Here is a 15,767-nt window from a genome sequence, read left to right as displayed (position 1 = left end):
CCGGCGCCCGCATCGCCCCCCGCTGCGCTGGCTGGCTGTTGCCAATGTGTCGGACACCCGGCGTAGGTCAGCCACAGGCGGCAGCAGCGACGAGGCGGCCCATGCTGCGGTCGTGTCATTCTGCCGGCTTTGTACGGCGCCGTAATGGAGGGACCGGTGGTGGAGACGTGCACAACCGGCAGAATGACACGACTGGGGTCATACCCAACGCATTAGGTCTGCACACTACGGGATTACGCCAATCTGCCCCTTGCCCTGTCTTGTCGCATCCAACGCGTTCGGGCACTCTACTGAAATGGACCTGCGACAGCTCTTAACAACAACACAGGGTCGGGCGTTGTGCGCCAAGGCCCGTGCTACGAGCCCCATGCAGCCGGCCCATGAAGCACAGCCTGCGTGGCATCCCGCCACGGCGGACTGCGCCGCCCGCTCCTCCTACTCCCCCTCCTTTCCGCCCGCAAGCAGCTGCAAGTCGGCGCTAATTGGCGATGCCATGCTTGACATGAACCCCGTGCACCACTTCAGCTGTTAGAGCGCAAGTATTACGCATACAAATGGATGCGCACCGTACATGATTTGCAGCAGGCCAATGCTATTGCAAAAGGTTGTGGCATCCTGCTCGTCATACTAAAACCGGCAACCAGCTGCAACTCATCCGACACCCGCGGGCAAATGCGACCGGCACAGCACGGCGCGCGGTATCCAGTTCTTGCTGCACCCCTGGCCAAAGCCCTCCGCGCAACCTTCCACGATGTGCCCGCCGACACACCTGATCACCTGATGAATAATGAGCAACGCAAACCGGGAATTGTCCCAGGTGTGCAATGAAGCGGTATACGAAGGACTCATGATAGCAAGTCAAGGTAATACTATCGTATCATGAATTACAAGTACCAAGGCACTTACCAGGCCTATAGTACCACAAGTATGGTGAGTGCAGGATGCATGTGACAGTGATGTCGCTGTTAATGCCGTGGTAAAGCCGCCTCAGCTCGTGAAGGGAGCTTTCAATGACTCCCCAAAAGTTGCAGTTCAGATGCTATATGCCTGGACATTCAAGTCAAGCCCAGCCAGCAGCTACCGCCCACCGGCGCCTCCGGCAGCAGGCGTGGACGAAGCCTTGCCCGCGGCAGCCGCGCTCAGCGCTGACATCGGCAGCCGCAGTCGTGACGCCTCACCCCCCAGGGGCGGGCGCGGCTCGGTGCGCGGCGCTGGCGGCTGCGGACTCAGTGCAGCTGCTCCAGGCGCCGCCACGGCACCGGCACCGGCAGCAGCACCAGCACTAGCAGCTTGGGCATCCGCTTGCAGCTCCGCCGCAGTTGAGGCAGCAGCTGCCGCCGCTGCAGCCAGGAACTTGTTGCTTGGGTGCTGCAGCTGCAGCTGCGGCGGCAGGCCCGCCTGCGGCGACAGCGCCTCCGCCGGGGGCTGCTGGGTGCCGGAGCCTCCAGCACCCAGCAGCCGCTCCCGCATGTAGCCGTTCATGCCGGCCGCGTCCGTGAGCACTGGCATCGCTCGCGCATTGCCGCCGTAGGTAGGGCGCGAGGTCGGTACGCCCTGCAGCATAGCAGCCGCGAAACCGGCGTCCTCGTGCGACCCCAGGTGGAGAGGCGGGATGCTTGCGCGCGCCATCGCGCCCGCCGCGCCTGACCCGTGTGCGTCGCTGCTGGCGCGTGGCAGCTGCTGCTGCCCGGTGTGTGTGCCACGTCTGACGTCAGCCGCAAGCCCCGAAGGGCCTCCCGACGCCGGCCACCCCATGCCGTTGATGCTGCTTATGGACCGCATGTTGGCGGTGCTGCTGCCGCTGGCGCTGGCGCCAACGTCCCACGGAGCGCCCAGGCCACTCTCGCCGTCCTCGCTGTCGCCGAAATGCAGCTGCGGCTCCGTGTGCGAGCCCCTGCCGCTGTTTGCAGCGGCAGCAGCGGCGGCGAATGAGCCCGACATGGCTCCACCGGCGCCGCCGGGTGAGGCCAGCGAGCGTGCTGTGCCGTAGCCCGAGGCCGAGGCGGATGCCAGCTCCTGCAGCTGCGCCGCCCTCCGCTCCTCTGCGAGGCGCTCCGCCATTTGACCGACGAGGCTGAGAGTCCGCTGCGGAGGACGCCTGTGCTGGGACGAAGCGGCGGTGGGGGACGTCAGCGTTGAGGGCGAGGGCTGCGAGCTCGGGTAGGCACCGCTGTAGGACCACTCCGCCGCGCCGCTGGCGACGGGCATGGGCGGCGACACTGGGCTGGGCGGGCCGAGGATGCCCATCTCAGTGGGTCCGCGGCTTGCCGGCGGCGGGCCGATGGCTCTGGCACTCCCGCCCCCGCTGCCACTTGCGCCCCCGCTGCCGCCTGCATTGCCGCCACCGGTGGATCCAGCGGCCGCGGGCATGTCCAACGGACTCAGCGGCTCCTGGCGGTAGGTGTTGGATCGGCGGAGAGGACTGGGTATGTCGGATGGCCTTTGGCTGAGCTGCTGCGAGGCGCCCCCGCCGCGGCTGGTCATTGCCGGCGACACGGGACTAAGCAGGTCGCTATTCTGGCGGCCCAACGGACTGAGCCACTCCACGGACCGCCGCCGACCGGTCCTGGAGCCCACCGGCGGCGGCCCCAGCACTGGAGGCTCGGGCTGCCTCATGCCGCCCCCTCCGCTGCCGTTTGACGGCAGGCCTGCGCACCCGGTGTCGCCCTGACAGTCGTCACCCTCGCCGGCTGGCTGCCTGCTGGGTGATGGCGAGGAGGGGCAGCCGGGCGGCGGCGGCAGCTGCAGCGGCGGCAGCCGCCGCGCCTCCGCCGCCGGGCTGCTGAGGTTGCTGGCACCGCCGCTCTCAAACGGCGACGAGGCCGGGCCGCTGCAGGCGCTGCCGCCCCGCGGCACCGTCAGCGGCGGCGGCACGATCGGCAGCTGCGCCTGCATCTGCTGCCGCTGCAGCAGCAGCTGTGACCGCTGGGAGGGCAGGAGATTGGAGCAGCTGTGTGCGCGCGGAAGCTCCGGTGCAGTGCCATCCCGCCGCCCCGGCGTCAGGCGGCCACCGGCTAAGGGCCCGTCCGCCTCGTAATACTCCTCATCGCCGGGGCCTCCACCGAAGGGGCAGAGTTCGTCAGCGATGTTGGATGGTGAAGCGGAGGACTGAGCAGCCGAGTGGACGGTGTAGCAGTAAGGCATGGGAGGCAGCGGCATGCTGGCGCCGCCGGGGGAGGCGCCGCCGGGGCTCCGACCGCCCGGGCTGCTGCGGTAGTCGTTCCCCGCTGCTGCTGTCGCCCCTGCCAGCGCGCCAAAGTCCGCGTTGAAAGGGCCCGTGCTGCGCCGCCGGAAGCTGTTCGCTCGGCTGCTACCTCCTCCAGGGCTGCCGCTGCCGCTGCCGTTCCCAAACAGCGCTGCCATCTGTGATACCAGGCGGGACCCGTGGCCGCCGGCAGCGCTCGAGCGCGGCGAGTCAGAAAACGGCGAGCGTGCGGTGGCGGACCCGGATGCCGCGGCAACGGCCGCTGCCGCAGTTGCGTTGGCCGGCAGCGGCGACAGACCTGTCCTGGTGCGGGCGGTGGCCGCGCCGGAGCCGGGAGCGGGGCACACGGCGCTGCCACCGGGCGATCCGGGGCCCGGCGAGACGGATCGCGCGTGCTGCGACACCGAGGTACTCAACGAGCGACGCAGCAGGGTTCCATTTGGCTGCTGCGGCAGGAGGTCAGGGCGCAGGTGGGACATCTTAGCGCACGAAACGGTGTCATGTGAAGAGCTGCGACTGCATTGCCGCGATCCCATTGTGGGCACTCCCCGCCTTGTCCCAGACGCCGGAACTTACGTTGGCGTGCATGGGGTTGCGGGCAGTGAGTTGCGGCGGCACACCGCCGCTCGACGCAGCCCCCGCAAGCGGCACCGGCGACGCAATGCCGCCTGCTCCCGCCGCTGCGGCCTTCTCCGCCTCCAGCTCTTGCAACATGGCTGCAGTGAGCGCCTGCCGCGGCGTGAGCGGCTCCGCGCCTCCGCCGCCGTCGGAAAGCTGCTCGGGGAAAATGAACACCAGGACATGCGACGAAAGGCGAGAGGTGGGATGCCGTGTCAGGCAGCGCCAAACGGGGCACAGCAGTACATGTTCTCAGCAGCATCGGGCTCATCACGTGCCCTACTAGTGGCACACGCACGCGCGAACGCGCTCAATTGCCACACGCACCTGTGACGAGGGCGCGCCGCGCGGTGCGGTGGCGGCCGTCACCTCCGCCGCCATCTTAATGCCCGACACAGCCTTGGACAGCGCCTCCGGGTCCCGAGCCACGTCAGCCCAGCGGTTGCGGCTGGCTCCGGGCTGCGGCAGGAGGAGGCCACGCAAGCGACGCAAATGTCTGGTTCAGCCCGGTGGCATCGCGCATGCGGCAGTGTGCACATACGCTCAACCTTTCCTTTGGTTTGATTGTATTTTCGTCTCCTCCACTTCCGGGCTCCCATGCATCCCTAGCACGCCACAACCTCCCCCCTCCCCCCTCCCTCCCCCCCCACCGTCATGATCTCCTGCATGAGTCGGTCGCGGCTGAGCTTGTCCACCATGGCCCCGAACGGCAGCGCCACACCAGTGGGCAACAGGTACTCGCCACCCAGCAGACTTTTGCCGGCCACAAACTCCTCCGTCATAAACATCTGTGAGCGAGTGAGCGGGATGGAGTCAGAAGAGCGGCCGACGTGGGGCTCCCCAGCACACGCATACGCACTCGGGCGTGGGCAGAGCCCGGTTTGCACCGGTGCACACCTACAGGCGCCAACCCTCCCCCACAACGCTGCCCCAGACACTTGTCCCTAGGCACTGCGCTTGCTGCCTGTCTGCCTTCCTGCCTGCCTGCCTGCCTGCCTGCCTGCCTGCTCTGCTCCTCCCCTGCTCACCTCGAACTCATCCCAGCCGATCATGCCGTCCTTGTTCACGTCCATGAGGCCGATGAGCGTCTTGATGGTGGCGTCATCGCACGGCACCTTGGCGGCCTGAGGAGTGTGGGGGAGGGCCGTGTGGTCACGGCATGTGGGCATGCTGCAGCTGTAGAGTGCCTGCCCCGCGAACCGACACTAGGAGTAGGAGACACCGCAGCGTGTGCACTGCGCCTGAGGTGTCGCTGACCTGCGCTCATCCCAGTACTCAGCGCACTTTGCGCACATGGCCCCCTCCTACAAATACCAAGCGCGTCAAGCATGTGGCCTGTGGGGTTGTGCGATCATTCAAGCTCGCTCGCTCTTGTGTCGCACCTTGAGCGCGGAGAACAACTCGCTGTGGCTCAGAGTCCGGCTGCCGTCATCATCCACCAACTCAAACCACTACAGAGAGAGCAGGTGGAGAGGCGGGAGGAAAGCGGGACATGAGAGGAGGGCGAGACAGGTGGGGCATGCGGGAAGGGCCGGCCGGATCGTGGGGCGGTGTATGGAGTACAGCGGGACCGTGGGGATACCGAACTAGTGAAGAGCGAGCTTGCGGACCGGGCCACACCAATTCAACGCAACGCAGCACGAGCGCCCGGAGCCATGCAAACTGCGTGTAGCCAGACCGCGTTTGTGTGTCACACACCAACAAGCGCGCACGCTGCCAAGGTTGTGGGCATCGTGGTGCGCACCTTCTCAATCATGCCCTCCACGGCGGGATGCAACTTGTCCACCTTCCCAACCATGGCGTGCGTGTGCAGCCAGGCGCGCATGTTGGCCATCACCACGCTACGAGCACACTTGGCCTGCGCGGGAGCGGGCAAGTTGCGGATGTTGGGGGGGGGCATGGGCTTGGCACGCGTGGCGCTGGTCCAAGGGAAAGAGACCAGCACTGCGCTGGTTGGGAATGGGAGCTGCACGCCTCTTCGTGTCTGCTGGCTGTGGCTGCGCTGTCGTACCGCTGTTGAGGCCCGTGAAACCCGGCACGGTGTGGGCATCGCGTGTGTGTGTGGGAGGGGGACGGGTGTGTGGGGTTGATTCTATACCCAAGTACTCGGGTGGACAGGTGGGGCTGCTGGACTAGCAGCAACCCGCACGCTGGTGGGGTGTGCGCATGCTGCATTGTCTGAAACTGCCCCAATGTCCAAGTCACCGCGAGGATGTCCCGACGCTGCAACGACACCGCGGCGGTCACCCGCTGCAGAGCCACGGCACGTGCCTAGAACAGAACTTATGCGCTTGCACCCATCTCGTACTCTCAGGCACCTTTGCATTTGTATCAAGCCGCGGCAGACGCGCTAGCTTGAGCACCTCCTCAGAGGACATGGCGCACAGGCTCCTGCTAACGAAGGCGGACTGCCCAAGACTAATCCAGGCCCTGGAACGGCTGTGTCACCATAGCAGTAGCCCAACGGGATTTGACTGCTGGTCGAGTGTTTTGGTGCGAAGCTGCAATTACGACGTGAGGCTACTTGAGTGCGACGTCCTTATGTTTTCCAAAGGAGCATAGCGTTTTAATGCGGCAGTAATATAATGCACCATGCAACTCCTATGGGCCGAAGTTGTATACGAAGCAGAAAATGCTGTTAGGGCAGGATGACATGATGCGGCGACAAGTACGTGCCATGACAGCAGCGATTCGCTCTTGGCCCATACCCCCGCGCAGTTGGCTATCGAAAAGCCAGCCTTACACCAGCCGCGGCGCGGGACGGCACGAGTTACTTTCGGTTTTGTTCAGGGCTGTTTCGCTCACACCGGCGCCGCACCCCTGACCTGGAGCCCCGAGTTTCGACATCAACCTTCGTTTGACTCATTCCGTTTGACATGCGCTCTACAATGAGCATATCTGCAGCGCAGAAAATACGTGCCATGTGCCAGCAGAGGTGATGCGCTTTCCTTATGTCTAGGGTTGTGCCGCCCCTGAGAATCAAATCCCTTCTAATGTTAGTTCTCCCTATAACTAATCTAGAACAGTAGGATTAGCAATAGAAGCTCGAGTCTATCTCTTAGCCTGATGACTTTTCCGGGCTGGCATTTTACTGGGATAGCCGCTCATCTGGATCCAGACGTTTGCATGACTCGGTGGGACGGGAAACCGTGTGGGTGGGGTCGAACTGGGCTTCGTCGCCCCTGGTCTGGCGTGTCCGCGTGTGGCACGCCACCCAAACCCAACTTCAGCATGATAGTGTCGATCATACTGCCTATTTTATAGTGGCAGCGTACGTAGTGGCGCCCAGCTGCTTGTCGCCATACTTTACTCCTCGGGCTTTCCCGGAGGGTCCGGCTTGTCAGCATGCTGTGCCATTGTTTGATAACTAGTACTTATTTGACATACGAGTGTTTGAAACAGAAAGGAGTAAAAATCCCTGCTTTAACGCCAATTTTGCAGCGACTGGGTCCAGATTTCGGCACGTTCTACTGCGGAAACGCTCTACCCCTCTTCTGCAGAACTTCTCAAAACTACACTATATTAATGTAGAATTGTTCTAGGCTATATTTCTATTTCTCAGGGGCGGCACAACCCTACTTATGTCGACATGTACCCGGCCTGGTCGAGCACTTGGGCCTTGCATCGAGGTTGTATGATGCAGGGGGTAACCACTTACACGCGGGCTTGAGAGGTTGGGGTTTGGTTTGGCCCCGAGGTAAGCGCTAGCTTTCAAGGCGGCCCCAGGGTATGGCACGCCGAGATCGGCCAGCGTCGAACCGGGCTCTACCAGATGGTAATTCTGCTCTTGGCTTCCAATCAAATCTATCTAGGTCGTTACATAAGTGCAGGGGCCGGCACAATTCGGACCCGCAACTCAGCGAAACATTCCAACTGTTGCGAAGCGTCCTTCAGCGAACCTTATTGACGTACGCTAAGCGTAGTGATACAATGTGTACATGAAGCTTAACGATGGTTTAGCTCTGTTTCTGAGGGGGTGGATATACATCTCCAATTGATCGTTTCCAACTTTAGGTGCTAGTTAGTGATCGATGCTGCCAAGAGGGTGGCTAATCTGCTGCGTGCTCGTAGCGCTGCCCTCGGCATTGCGCGCCGGGCACGAGATGGTGAGTCCTGGTGGTCGGTACAACACCCCTTGCTACTGCTCTGGCCGCCCTGCCCCGTGCATACACACCCACCTGCCCCTCCCTCTTCGGCAGCCGCCGCCCATGCCTACCACCGGCCTGGTCTGCTAAACTGTGCGTGCAAAGGGATAATGGCAGCGACTCGGTACCTTGGCTGCAGGGGCCAGCCTTTGAACCTGACGCGCGGGAGAGGACCAAGCGGAGACCAGACCTGGAATGGAATTGGGGCCATACGTTCACGCGCGTAACGGTGGACAATCAGCGGGTCTCTAGCGTGCTTTCACACCTGCTGCGGTACAACTTCACACTCCCGCGCGTGGTGAGCGACCAGCGAGGGGCGGGCCCTAGCGATGCACAGCCCACTTGCAGTCAGCCCTGATAGACGGCGTCATGCAAGTGCAGGGTACCACGTCCTTGACCACTGGCCGGAGCTCCTGAGCGCAAGCTCCGGAGCCGATTTTGATCAGAATGAACCTGGCGGTGTGCGGCTTGTCAGCTATTTGGACCCCCACGCTCCACGTCACACCCACCGCCTGAACGACGGTTTCCAACCCACATCGTGTTCACCTGCCTGCAGCAACTGCAGCGCGGCATGGTGTACATGGGCGCGGCCACCCGCCTGCGCCGCGTCATCCACGACGCACTGTCGGGCAAGCCCATCAAGGTCGGCCTGGTGGGCGGCAGGTGCGGGGGGACGGGCGTGCGGGGGCGGGCGGGGCGGGCATGCGTGTGTCGCGTCCAGGGCGGGCGTGCGACGCCACCAGCTGCTGCGGTAGGGATGACGGGGTGGGGTGGGACAGACGCTTGACGGGCTGTGATGGATTGGTGGCGGGTGGCGGGTGTTGGGTGGCGGGTGCCTGTGCCTGCCTGTCCGTGGCGAGCTGCCGGCGCCATCATGCTACGGCCGTCAGTCCTTGACCCGACCCCAGCCCCCTCCACTCCCCTCCGCCGCCCTGTTGCAGTGTGTCGTGGGGCCAGGGCGCCTCAATCCGCGGCGTGAACGACTGGTTCTCCCTGGTCGGGAACTACCTGGTGAGATGCCCTCGGCTGTGTGTGCGGCCCCCTGGGGCCTTAGGCAGGTCGAGGCGTCTTGCCCTTCGGGCTTCCGATGGACAATCTAGGGTGACTAGCGCCCGGGCAAGCGCTCGCAGTGTTGGGCTGGCGTGAAGGCTACGGCTGCTGGCAAGGGATGGGGTCTTCGGGTGTACATGGATGCGGCAGTGCTCACGGGTCGCACTCTAGCAGCGCACAGCTCTTCACGGCCTGCTCCACCCTGCCCACCTGCACGCCGCCTGACCGCAGGTGCGGGCCTTTCCGAATAGCAACGTGACCACGCGCAACGGCTGCACGCCGGGCGTGCCGTCCTCATACATGATGTGGGTCGCGGCGGCGGGCGAGCGGGTGGCGCGAGTGGTTTGTTGTCACACCTCCCAGTAATGAATATGAGATGCAGCGAGCAGCGAGGCGCACGTAGGCGCTGTGGTAGCAGCGGGATGTGGAAGCACCGACACACCCGCTGTGTGTGTGCCAGGAGCCCTTCAGGAGGATAGGCCGGAATGTGGGTCGGGTTTCAAACAGCGGTAGTGCACGGCGTGCCCGCGGTCCTGAGCACACCGCTGATGATAGCTGATGAGCTGACCCACACCGGATGCACCACGCCACGCTACGCCGCCTCAATTCAACTAGCCTCACCTCCCCTCACCTCCCCTCACCTCGCCTCACCTCGCCTCACCTCGCGTCGCCTGCCCTGCAGCATGTGCCTGGAGCTGAGTGTGGATGCGGACGTGGACCTGGTGCTCACAGAATACACACTCAAGTGAGGGGGGGCGGGCGGGTGTGGGCCCAGTCGTGTGTGGGGGCGTGGGCGTGTCGCTGCGTCTGTGTGGTGGGTGTCATGTGTTTGGAGGGCACAAGCGAACAAACACGCTGGACTTTGCGTATTGTGTGCGTGTGTGGGTGTGTTTGGCGGAATCAAACAGCACCAACAGTTGGGGATATTGTAGCGGGCCGTTGGCCGCGTGTCTGCGGCCTTTTGCAACCCTGCTTGGCATGATTGGTTGCGCCTCCGCGCGTGTCAAGTACCGTGGTGCCGCTGTCAATCCGCTGCCTCACACGTCGCTCCCTGTCCGCCCCCTCCTCCTGTTCCTGCTGCCGCTGGGTTGCCGCTGGTTCCGCAGTGACGGGCACGACTCCAACCTGTACGACAACTCGGTGGGTGGTGGGCGCCGTATAGCGTGCTGCGCCGGGATGCGGCCGGCCGTCCAGCTAGCCAGCCAGCACCGGCGGCGCCAGCGGCAGTGTCGTGCCTGGCATACCCGGCTGCCGTGCTGCACGCGAGTGACCCATCGCCCCCGACTACTGACCCCACAACCGCCGCCACCTGGACCGCCTCCACCACGCACACCGCCCTCTCTCTCTCCTTACTTTGCGTGTGTCTCCACCTGACACACACACGCACACACACACGCACACGCACACACGCACACACACACACACACACACACACACACACACACACACGCGCGCACACACGCACTCGGGCGGGCTTTTGCTTTGTTAACACACACACACACACAAACACACACGCGCGGACACAGATCGTCAAGGGCATGGAGCGGCTGCTGCGGCGCATCATGGCGCTGCCCAAGCAGCCGGCCGTGGTGATGATGCACCACATGACACACAACATGGTGGGCGGGCGAGGGGCGGGGCAAGGGGGGGTGGCGGTCGAGACCAGCCCCGGTAGATCTAGAGAGATGGTGGTGGCGGGAAGGGGGTTTGCGTAGTCAAGAAATCAAAGTGGAGCACCAGGGGGCGCAAGGGGGGCGCGGGACGACGGGGGCCCGGAGCAAAGGAACGGGCACTGGCAGCCTTGAAGGTATGGGGACGCAGTCATGTACTCGGGCGGTAGTCCCGCTGTGCGCATGCGGGGCGCGAGAGGAGGGCCGGAGCGAGCACACGCACACACGCGCTGACGGACTGACTGTGCACGCCCCTTGCCTCCCGGTCGCGCAGGGCACGTACCCGCCGGGCCACCCCAAGTTCTACGGGGGCTGGCGGCACTTCTACGAGTCCACGGAGGACGCGCAGGGCGCCCTGTCGCAGTACTACGACGTGCAGGTGAGGCGGCGGGGCGGCATGGTGGGGCACCTGGGGTGTCTTAAAACAGAAAACTGTGGGGGGGGGGTGCGGGGGATATGGAGGAGGGGCACATGGGGACACATGGGGCATCCCTGCCCGACCTGTCAAGATGTGTGTGAATTGCTGGTTCCAAGTTGACGCCGTTAGTAACCATCAACCTCACCCTCCATTTGCACTGTTGTTTCCACCTCCCTATCCCGCTTCTCTTCCGCCGCTGCCGCTGATGCCGCTGCCGCTGCCGCTGCCGCTGCCGCTGCCGCTGCCGCTGCCGCCGCTGCCGCTGATGCCGCTGATGCCGCTGCCGCTGATGCCGCTGCCGCTGCCGCTGCCCGCAGTCTCTGTCCCAGCGCAGCGCCCTGTACCGGCTGTCGGGCTTCAAGCAGCAGGAGGGCTTCCTGTGGGAGAACTTCTTCACCGACTTCCACTCGGGGGACCTGGGGCACGCGGCCATGGCGGACCTGGTGAGGAGGTGGGGGGGGGGCGGGGTTGTGTGGTTGGATGTTTGCAAATGGGAGGAACATTCAGCCATGGTGACCACGGTATCCTGTAGGGTTGATGGATGTGACAGCGAATGCGATGGTTCAAGTTCTGGTCTGTGGTGACGCGGCGTGGCACGAAGCAGCCGTCACAGCTGTCTCATTGCGGTGGGTGACCATGCAGGTGCATTGCCCCTCGCATTCCGCCCTCTCTCCTGTCCCCTTCTCTCCGCCCACGTGCCCGCCCCCCTCTGATGGGCATGGTGAAAGCACGCCCCCCTCCTTCCCCAGCTACCCTCGCTACACTTCTCTGAACCATCTTTGCAACCCCCCCCCCTCCCCGCCCCCTTCAGACGGTGTATCTAATCCAGCAGGCGGCACTGGACCTGCTGCTGCACCCCTTCGGGCCCGAGGACCAGGCCGTCATCGCGGAGGGGGTGCCCAAGCAGACCATGTACACGGGTGGGTAGGGCAGGGTGTGGCGGCGGACGTATGGGTGCGCGGCGGGCTGCGGGCTGCGGGCGGGGATGCGGGTGTGGCTGCGGTGTGGGGGCTTAGGGTTCTTGGAAGCCAGGGCGTCTGGGTGGCGAGAGGGGCCGTCATGGCTCTTCGTGTTCTGAGGCGCTGGATCCTCATGTGCCTCTGGTCCCCCCCTGGACGTACACACGTACGGCACCCACTGCAGACAACGAGCCGCCGTACATGACCATGTGCCACGTGGGAGACACCTTCAGGTGAGTGTGGCGCTTGGGGCCAGGGCCGCGTTAGGTAGTGGCTTCCGGCAAGCCGAGCCAGAAGGCTTGGCGGCTCGGCCTGCCCCTTGCTCTGTGACCCACGACGGCAGTGTTCATTCGGTGTGTTCTGGCCGACTATTGTCTTTGGAAAGACTAGTGAGCACTGTGTACGGTGTGCGTATTGTGCTAAAGCAACCTCACTCCACGGCCTCACTGTAATTGTATCTGTCATGTGTATGTGTGTGTGTGTGTGTGGTCTGCAGGAACCTAACCCTGTCCTCGGAGGGGTGGGAGTACCTGAACGAGGGCCGCCCAGGTGCGTCAACTGCTTGGGGCCGAGGAGGCCGCGTGTGTCCGTGTGTCCGAGCACCGATCGTTGAAATGCCTGCGCAATGGCCACTCGACCTCTCCACACAGCCTGCTGTGCTTGTGCATCTCCCTGCCCGCTGTGCGCATGCGTCCATGACAACCCAATATTGACGACCACCACGCACCGTAACCCGCGGCCCCGCAGACAAGCCCAAGTGGGGATGGGTAACCAACAAGACCGGCAGCGTTCTGACGCTGCGCCTGGACACAGACCGCTCCGCCATCTCCAAATCCACCGAGCCCGTCAAGGGTAGGCTGGGTGTTGGGGGTCGCCGTCCATGAACGACAGCCGGGGGGAGGGCAGGGACGGCAGGTAGGCGAGCAGGAGGCGCCGGGAGACAGCGCTGGCGAGGGAACACGAGGAGGGCCTGGAGGGGAGGGGACGGAGGAAGCAAGCCCGGCTCGACGTGGCACGCCCGTCTTTAGAATCTGCGTGGGTAACCTGCTGAGTGCTGGCCTCTGCTGTATGCGTGTGCATGCGTGTGCGTGCGTGTGCATGTGTATGCACACAGTGTTCTTCCAGCACTTGAGGAGCTATGAGAACATGGGCCAAGCGGAGTTCAGGTGAGGCGCTGGCACACACCACCGGGCCGCGCTGGCTGGTCGGTGCGGCCTCGGGCGCGTTCCCCTCACACCCACACACACCCCTGCGCCTTCGCGTCTCTGGTTTATTCCTGTAAATCGTGTACGGTGCTCCAAAGCGACCTTCAGCACTCTTGGCCTTGCTGGCTCTCCCAATATCTCATGCATGCGCGGTGAGCCGTGCATGCCCCTCACCGTGCCCCGCCCATCTCTTCCCCCTCCTCCTCCTGCCCTCCCCACCTCCTCCTGCCCCCCCCCCAGCTGCACCTCCGGCTGCACCTGCGACCCGGTGACAGTGGACGCGCACATCACCATGCGCGTCAGCCAGCTCTACCTGGCAGAGCTCAAGGCGAGAGGGCAAACAGGAGGGGAGGAAAGGAGGCAAGAGAGGGGGGAGGGGCGAGGCCGGGGCTTGGGCTGGGGGCGGGGCCCGGCAGGGCAGTGCCGGGGAAGATATCAGGGCACAGGGCACGGCATCTGTGCCAGAAGGTCATGGAACGTGTCGCGTCCCCACCACCAGCACCACGCCGCAGCCCCCCACCCGAGGCCCCGAACCAACTGCCACCCACCCGCCCATCCCCTCGCCCGCCTCAGGTGACCCAGTCCAAGGAGTGTGTGGTGGCTGTGAAGGTGCTGGACAAGTCCAGCAGCGGCGGCGGCACCAAGTTCAAAGTGGCGGGCGTCATGCTAGCGGAGCGGCCCGGACTCAGCACGGGTGGGTGGCCGCGTGGGTGGCCGCGTCGTTCCGCCACCTCGGCTCCTGCGCTAACCCATTCCTTGCTGCTGGTGGTCGGGGCTGTGGGCAGTGGCGCGCCCCTCCCAGCCGCATGTCGTCTCTGTCATCTGTCCACCTCAATCTGTCCACCTCGATCTGTGTGCAGTGTCGTGCTGACCGCGTGGACGCGACTGATCGGCCGCACGTGTGTGCTTCCTACAGGCATGCGCGGCGTGTCGGGACACAACGAGGCGTTTGGCCTCAGTGTGCACACGGGAGACGTCACGCAGGTACGTCCCTGATCCTCTGCAAGCGGCGACGCCTTGGCCCTCGGGTTGCCGACGGGTTGCCGATGGGCTGCTGCGGGCACTGCACGTGCTGGGGTGCTCTCCAGGCACGGGAGCGCACTGCAGCGCGTGAACCCACTGTGTGCGCCTGCTGCTGCTGCTGCTGCTGCTGTCCCGGGTGTGACTGCGTCGCGCTTGTTGCCTCGCCCCACCTACAGGTCACAATCAGCAAGGACGGCCGGAGAGGCGGCTGGGGCGCGCCGGACCGCAGGCGGAGGCGGGGCAGCAGGCTCCTGCGCCGCACGTGAGCACTGCACGGGGGTGCTTCCGCAGGCTGGCAGGGTGCATGTGATGTGTTGGTTCCGTCCCCTGCTGGGCTGTGGGAGGAAGGCCTGACGGCGCGTAAGTCCCTACTCTAAGGGTAGCCCCAGCTCGTCATCAAGTCCTTTTACGGCGTTCCTGCTACATTGGTATCGAGCATTCAGGTTCTCTGAACTCGAGCGAACACGTTTGAGAGGTCACGAGTTCAATCCGCTGTGCGCGCGGATCGTCGTAAGAGGCTACACAAAGTGTAGTAGCGAAGCATTCAATTCGATTTGATTTGATAGCGACGCGTTGAGAGGCAAGATCCTCCCGCAGTCCACCTGACGCGATGAGAGGCACGCTCCTCCTGCAGTCTTCTGATGATTACTCCGAATGCTTCTGCGAACAAGGGGTGTCAGCTTTGTACAGCTGGAAAATGGGCTGAGCCCCTAGAGCAAGGGATGTGACGATGGGTACCGGCGACATGAACAGCACCCTTGCAAGCCCAGCGGGACTGGCAAAGGGGCATACCAAAGGCACCGCCACGCCCTGTCCACGCCACTCCACACATGAGTCATACCTCATTCCAAATCCCTCACAAGCACCACAAACGGCTAGTGGGGCTCGGGCGCGTGATCCGGGGCCGCGACATAATTAAGGCGGGATCGGCACGCATGGTTCGGCTGTTGCACAAGATTTCGACATTCTTGCCCCAAGACGCTTGTCGTCGACATGTTTTGATACATGGATGTAAGATATTCAGGGCCCGAGAGCTATACTCGCGGACTGAAGAAAGTCAAGATGTCCATGGACTCGCGAGGTCGCTTCTTACTCCGGCCGAGTTTTCCCTGCCGCCTATTTTTCTACAATAGGGAATAGCAATTAATAATACGTGGCGCTCGCGGTTTGCGCCAGTATGCTATGTTTTGCCGACACCACGCACGCACGCACGCACGGACAGGGGCAATCCTGGGGGGCTTCGCCCCCCCCTGGATCGCTTCGCTCGGGGGGCTCAGCCCAAAAACTGCGTGTAGAGCCTGATGGCTACACTACCCCTGGCCGGGACGTCCAGGCCCGGTGGGGGAGAGTGTGGGAGGAAGGCCTGACGGCGCGTAAGTCCCTACTCTAAGGGTAGCCCCAGCTCGTCATCAAGTCCTTTTACGGCGTTCCTGCTACATGGGCCATAGCTAGTAGGTAGTACCGTAACTTATCT

The 15,767-nt window shown here is 63.9% G+C and overlaps 2 protein-coding genes across 2 annotated transcripts; one reads left to right on the top strand and one right to left on the bottom strand.

The window, feature by feature from the left end:
- Nucleotides 1–147: 147 nt before the first annotated feature.
- CHLRE_02g078050v5 (uncharacterized protein) lies at nt 148–6,419 on the bottom strand. Its single transcript, XM_043059182.1, has 8 exons — nt 6,142–6,419; nt 5,568–5,681; nt 5,206–5,274; nt 4,852–4,947; nt 4,474–4,611; nt 4,151–4,282; nt 3,782–3,979; nt 148–3,651 (listed from the first exon to the last, which is right to left on the bottom strand). The coding sequence occupies exons 1-8, from the start codon at nt 6,199–6,201 to the stop codon at nt 1,078–1,080; spliced, it is 3,381 nt and encodes a 1,126-aa protein (XP_042926816.1). The 5' UTR covers nt 6,202–6,419; the 3' UTR covers nt 148–1,077.
- Nucleotides 6,420–7,089: 670 nt separating this feature from the next.
- Nucleotides 7,090–15,320, top strand: CHLRE_02g078000v5 (uncharacterized protein). Its single transcript, XM_043059181.1, has 19 exons — nt 7,090–7,929; nt 8,108–8,266; nt 8,525–8,631; nt 8,910–8,979; nt 9,250–9,323; nt 9,701–9,763; nt 10,125–10,158; nt 10,545–10,637; nt 10,963–11,067; nt 11,424–11,549; nt 11,918–12,026; nt 12,250–12,298; nt 12,562–12,614; nt 12,813–12,917; nt 13,180–13,231; nt 13,511–13,598; nt 13,844–13,964; nt 14,187–14,254; nt 14,470–15,320. Exons 1-19 carry the CDS (start codon nt 7,855–7,857, stop codon nt 14,557–14,559), a joined length of 1,641 nt encoding a protein of 546 aa, XP_042926815.1. The 5' UTR covers nt 7,090–7,854; the 3' UTR covers nt 14,560–15,320.
- Nucleotides 15,321–15,767: the final 447 nt, after the last annotated feature.

Source organism: Chlamydomonas reinhardtii, chromosome 2, assembly GCF_000002595.2.
Source record: "Chlamydomonas reinhardtii strain CC-503 cw92 mt+ chromosome 2, whole genome shotgun sequence".
NCBI lineage: Eukaryota > Viridiplantae > Chlorophyta > Chlorophyceae > Chlamydomonadales > Chlamydomonadaceae > Chlamydomonas > Chlamydomonas reinhardtii.
The sequence above is the reverse complement of the archived record's forward strand: the minus strand, read 5'-3'. Positions and strand labels throughout refer to the sequence as shown.

What these genes read in the sequence shown, in the direction of transcription:
- CHLRE_02g078050v5 (XM_043059182.1), bottom strand. Translation starts at nt 6,201, where the DNA reads ATGTCCTCTGAGGAGGTGCTCAAGCTAGCGCGTCTGCCGCGGCTTGAT. An exon ending in GCGGCGCGCCCTCGTCACAG is followed by an intron (nt 3,980 to 4,150) that starts GTGCGTGTGGCA and finishes TTCCCCGAGCAG; the next exon opens with CTTTCCGACGGCGGCGGAGG. An exon ending in GCAACCCCATGCACGCCAAC is followed by an intron (nt 3,652 to 3,781) that starts GTAAGTTCCGGC and finishes CTCCTGCCGCAG; the next exon opens with CAGCCAAATGGAACCCTGCT.
- CHLRE_02g078000v5 (XM_043059181.1), top strand. Translation starts at nt 7,855, where the DNA reads ATGCTGCCAAGAGGGTGGCTAATCTGCTGCGTGCTCGTAGCGCTGCCC. An exon ending in GTCGGCCTGGTGGGCGGCAG is followed by an intron (nt 8,632 to 8,909) that starts GTGCGGGGGGAC and finishes GCCCTGTTGCAG; the next exon opens with TGTGTCGTGGGGCCAGGGCG. An exon ending in CTCACAGAATACACACTCAA is followed by an intron (nt 9,764 to 10,124) that starts GTGAGGGGGGGC and finishes CTGGTTCCGCAG; the next exon opens with TGACGGGCACGACTCCAACC.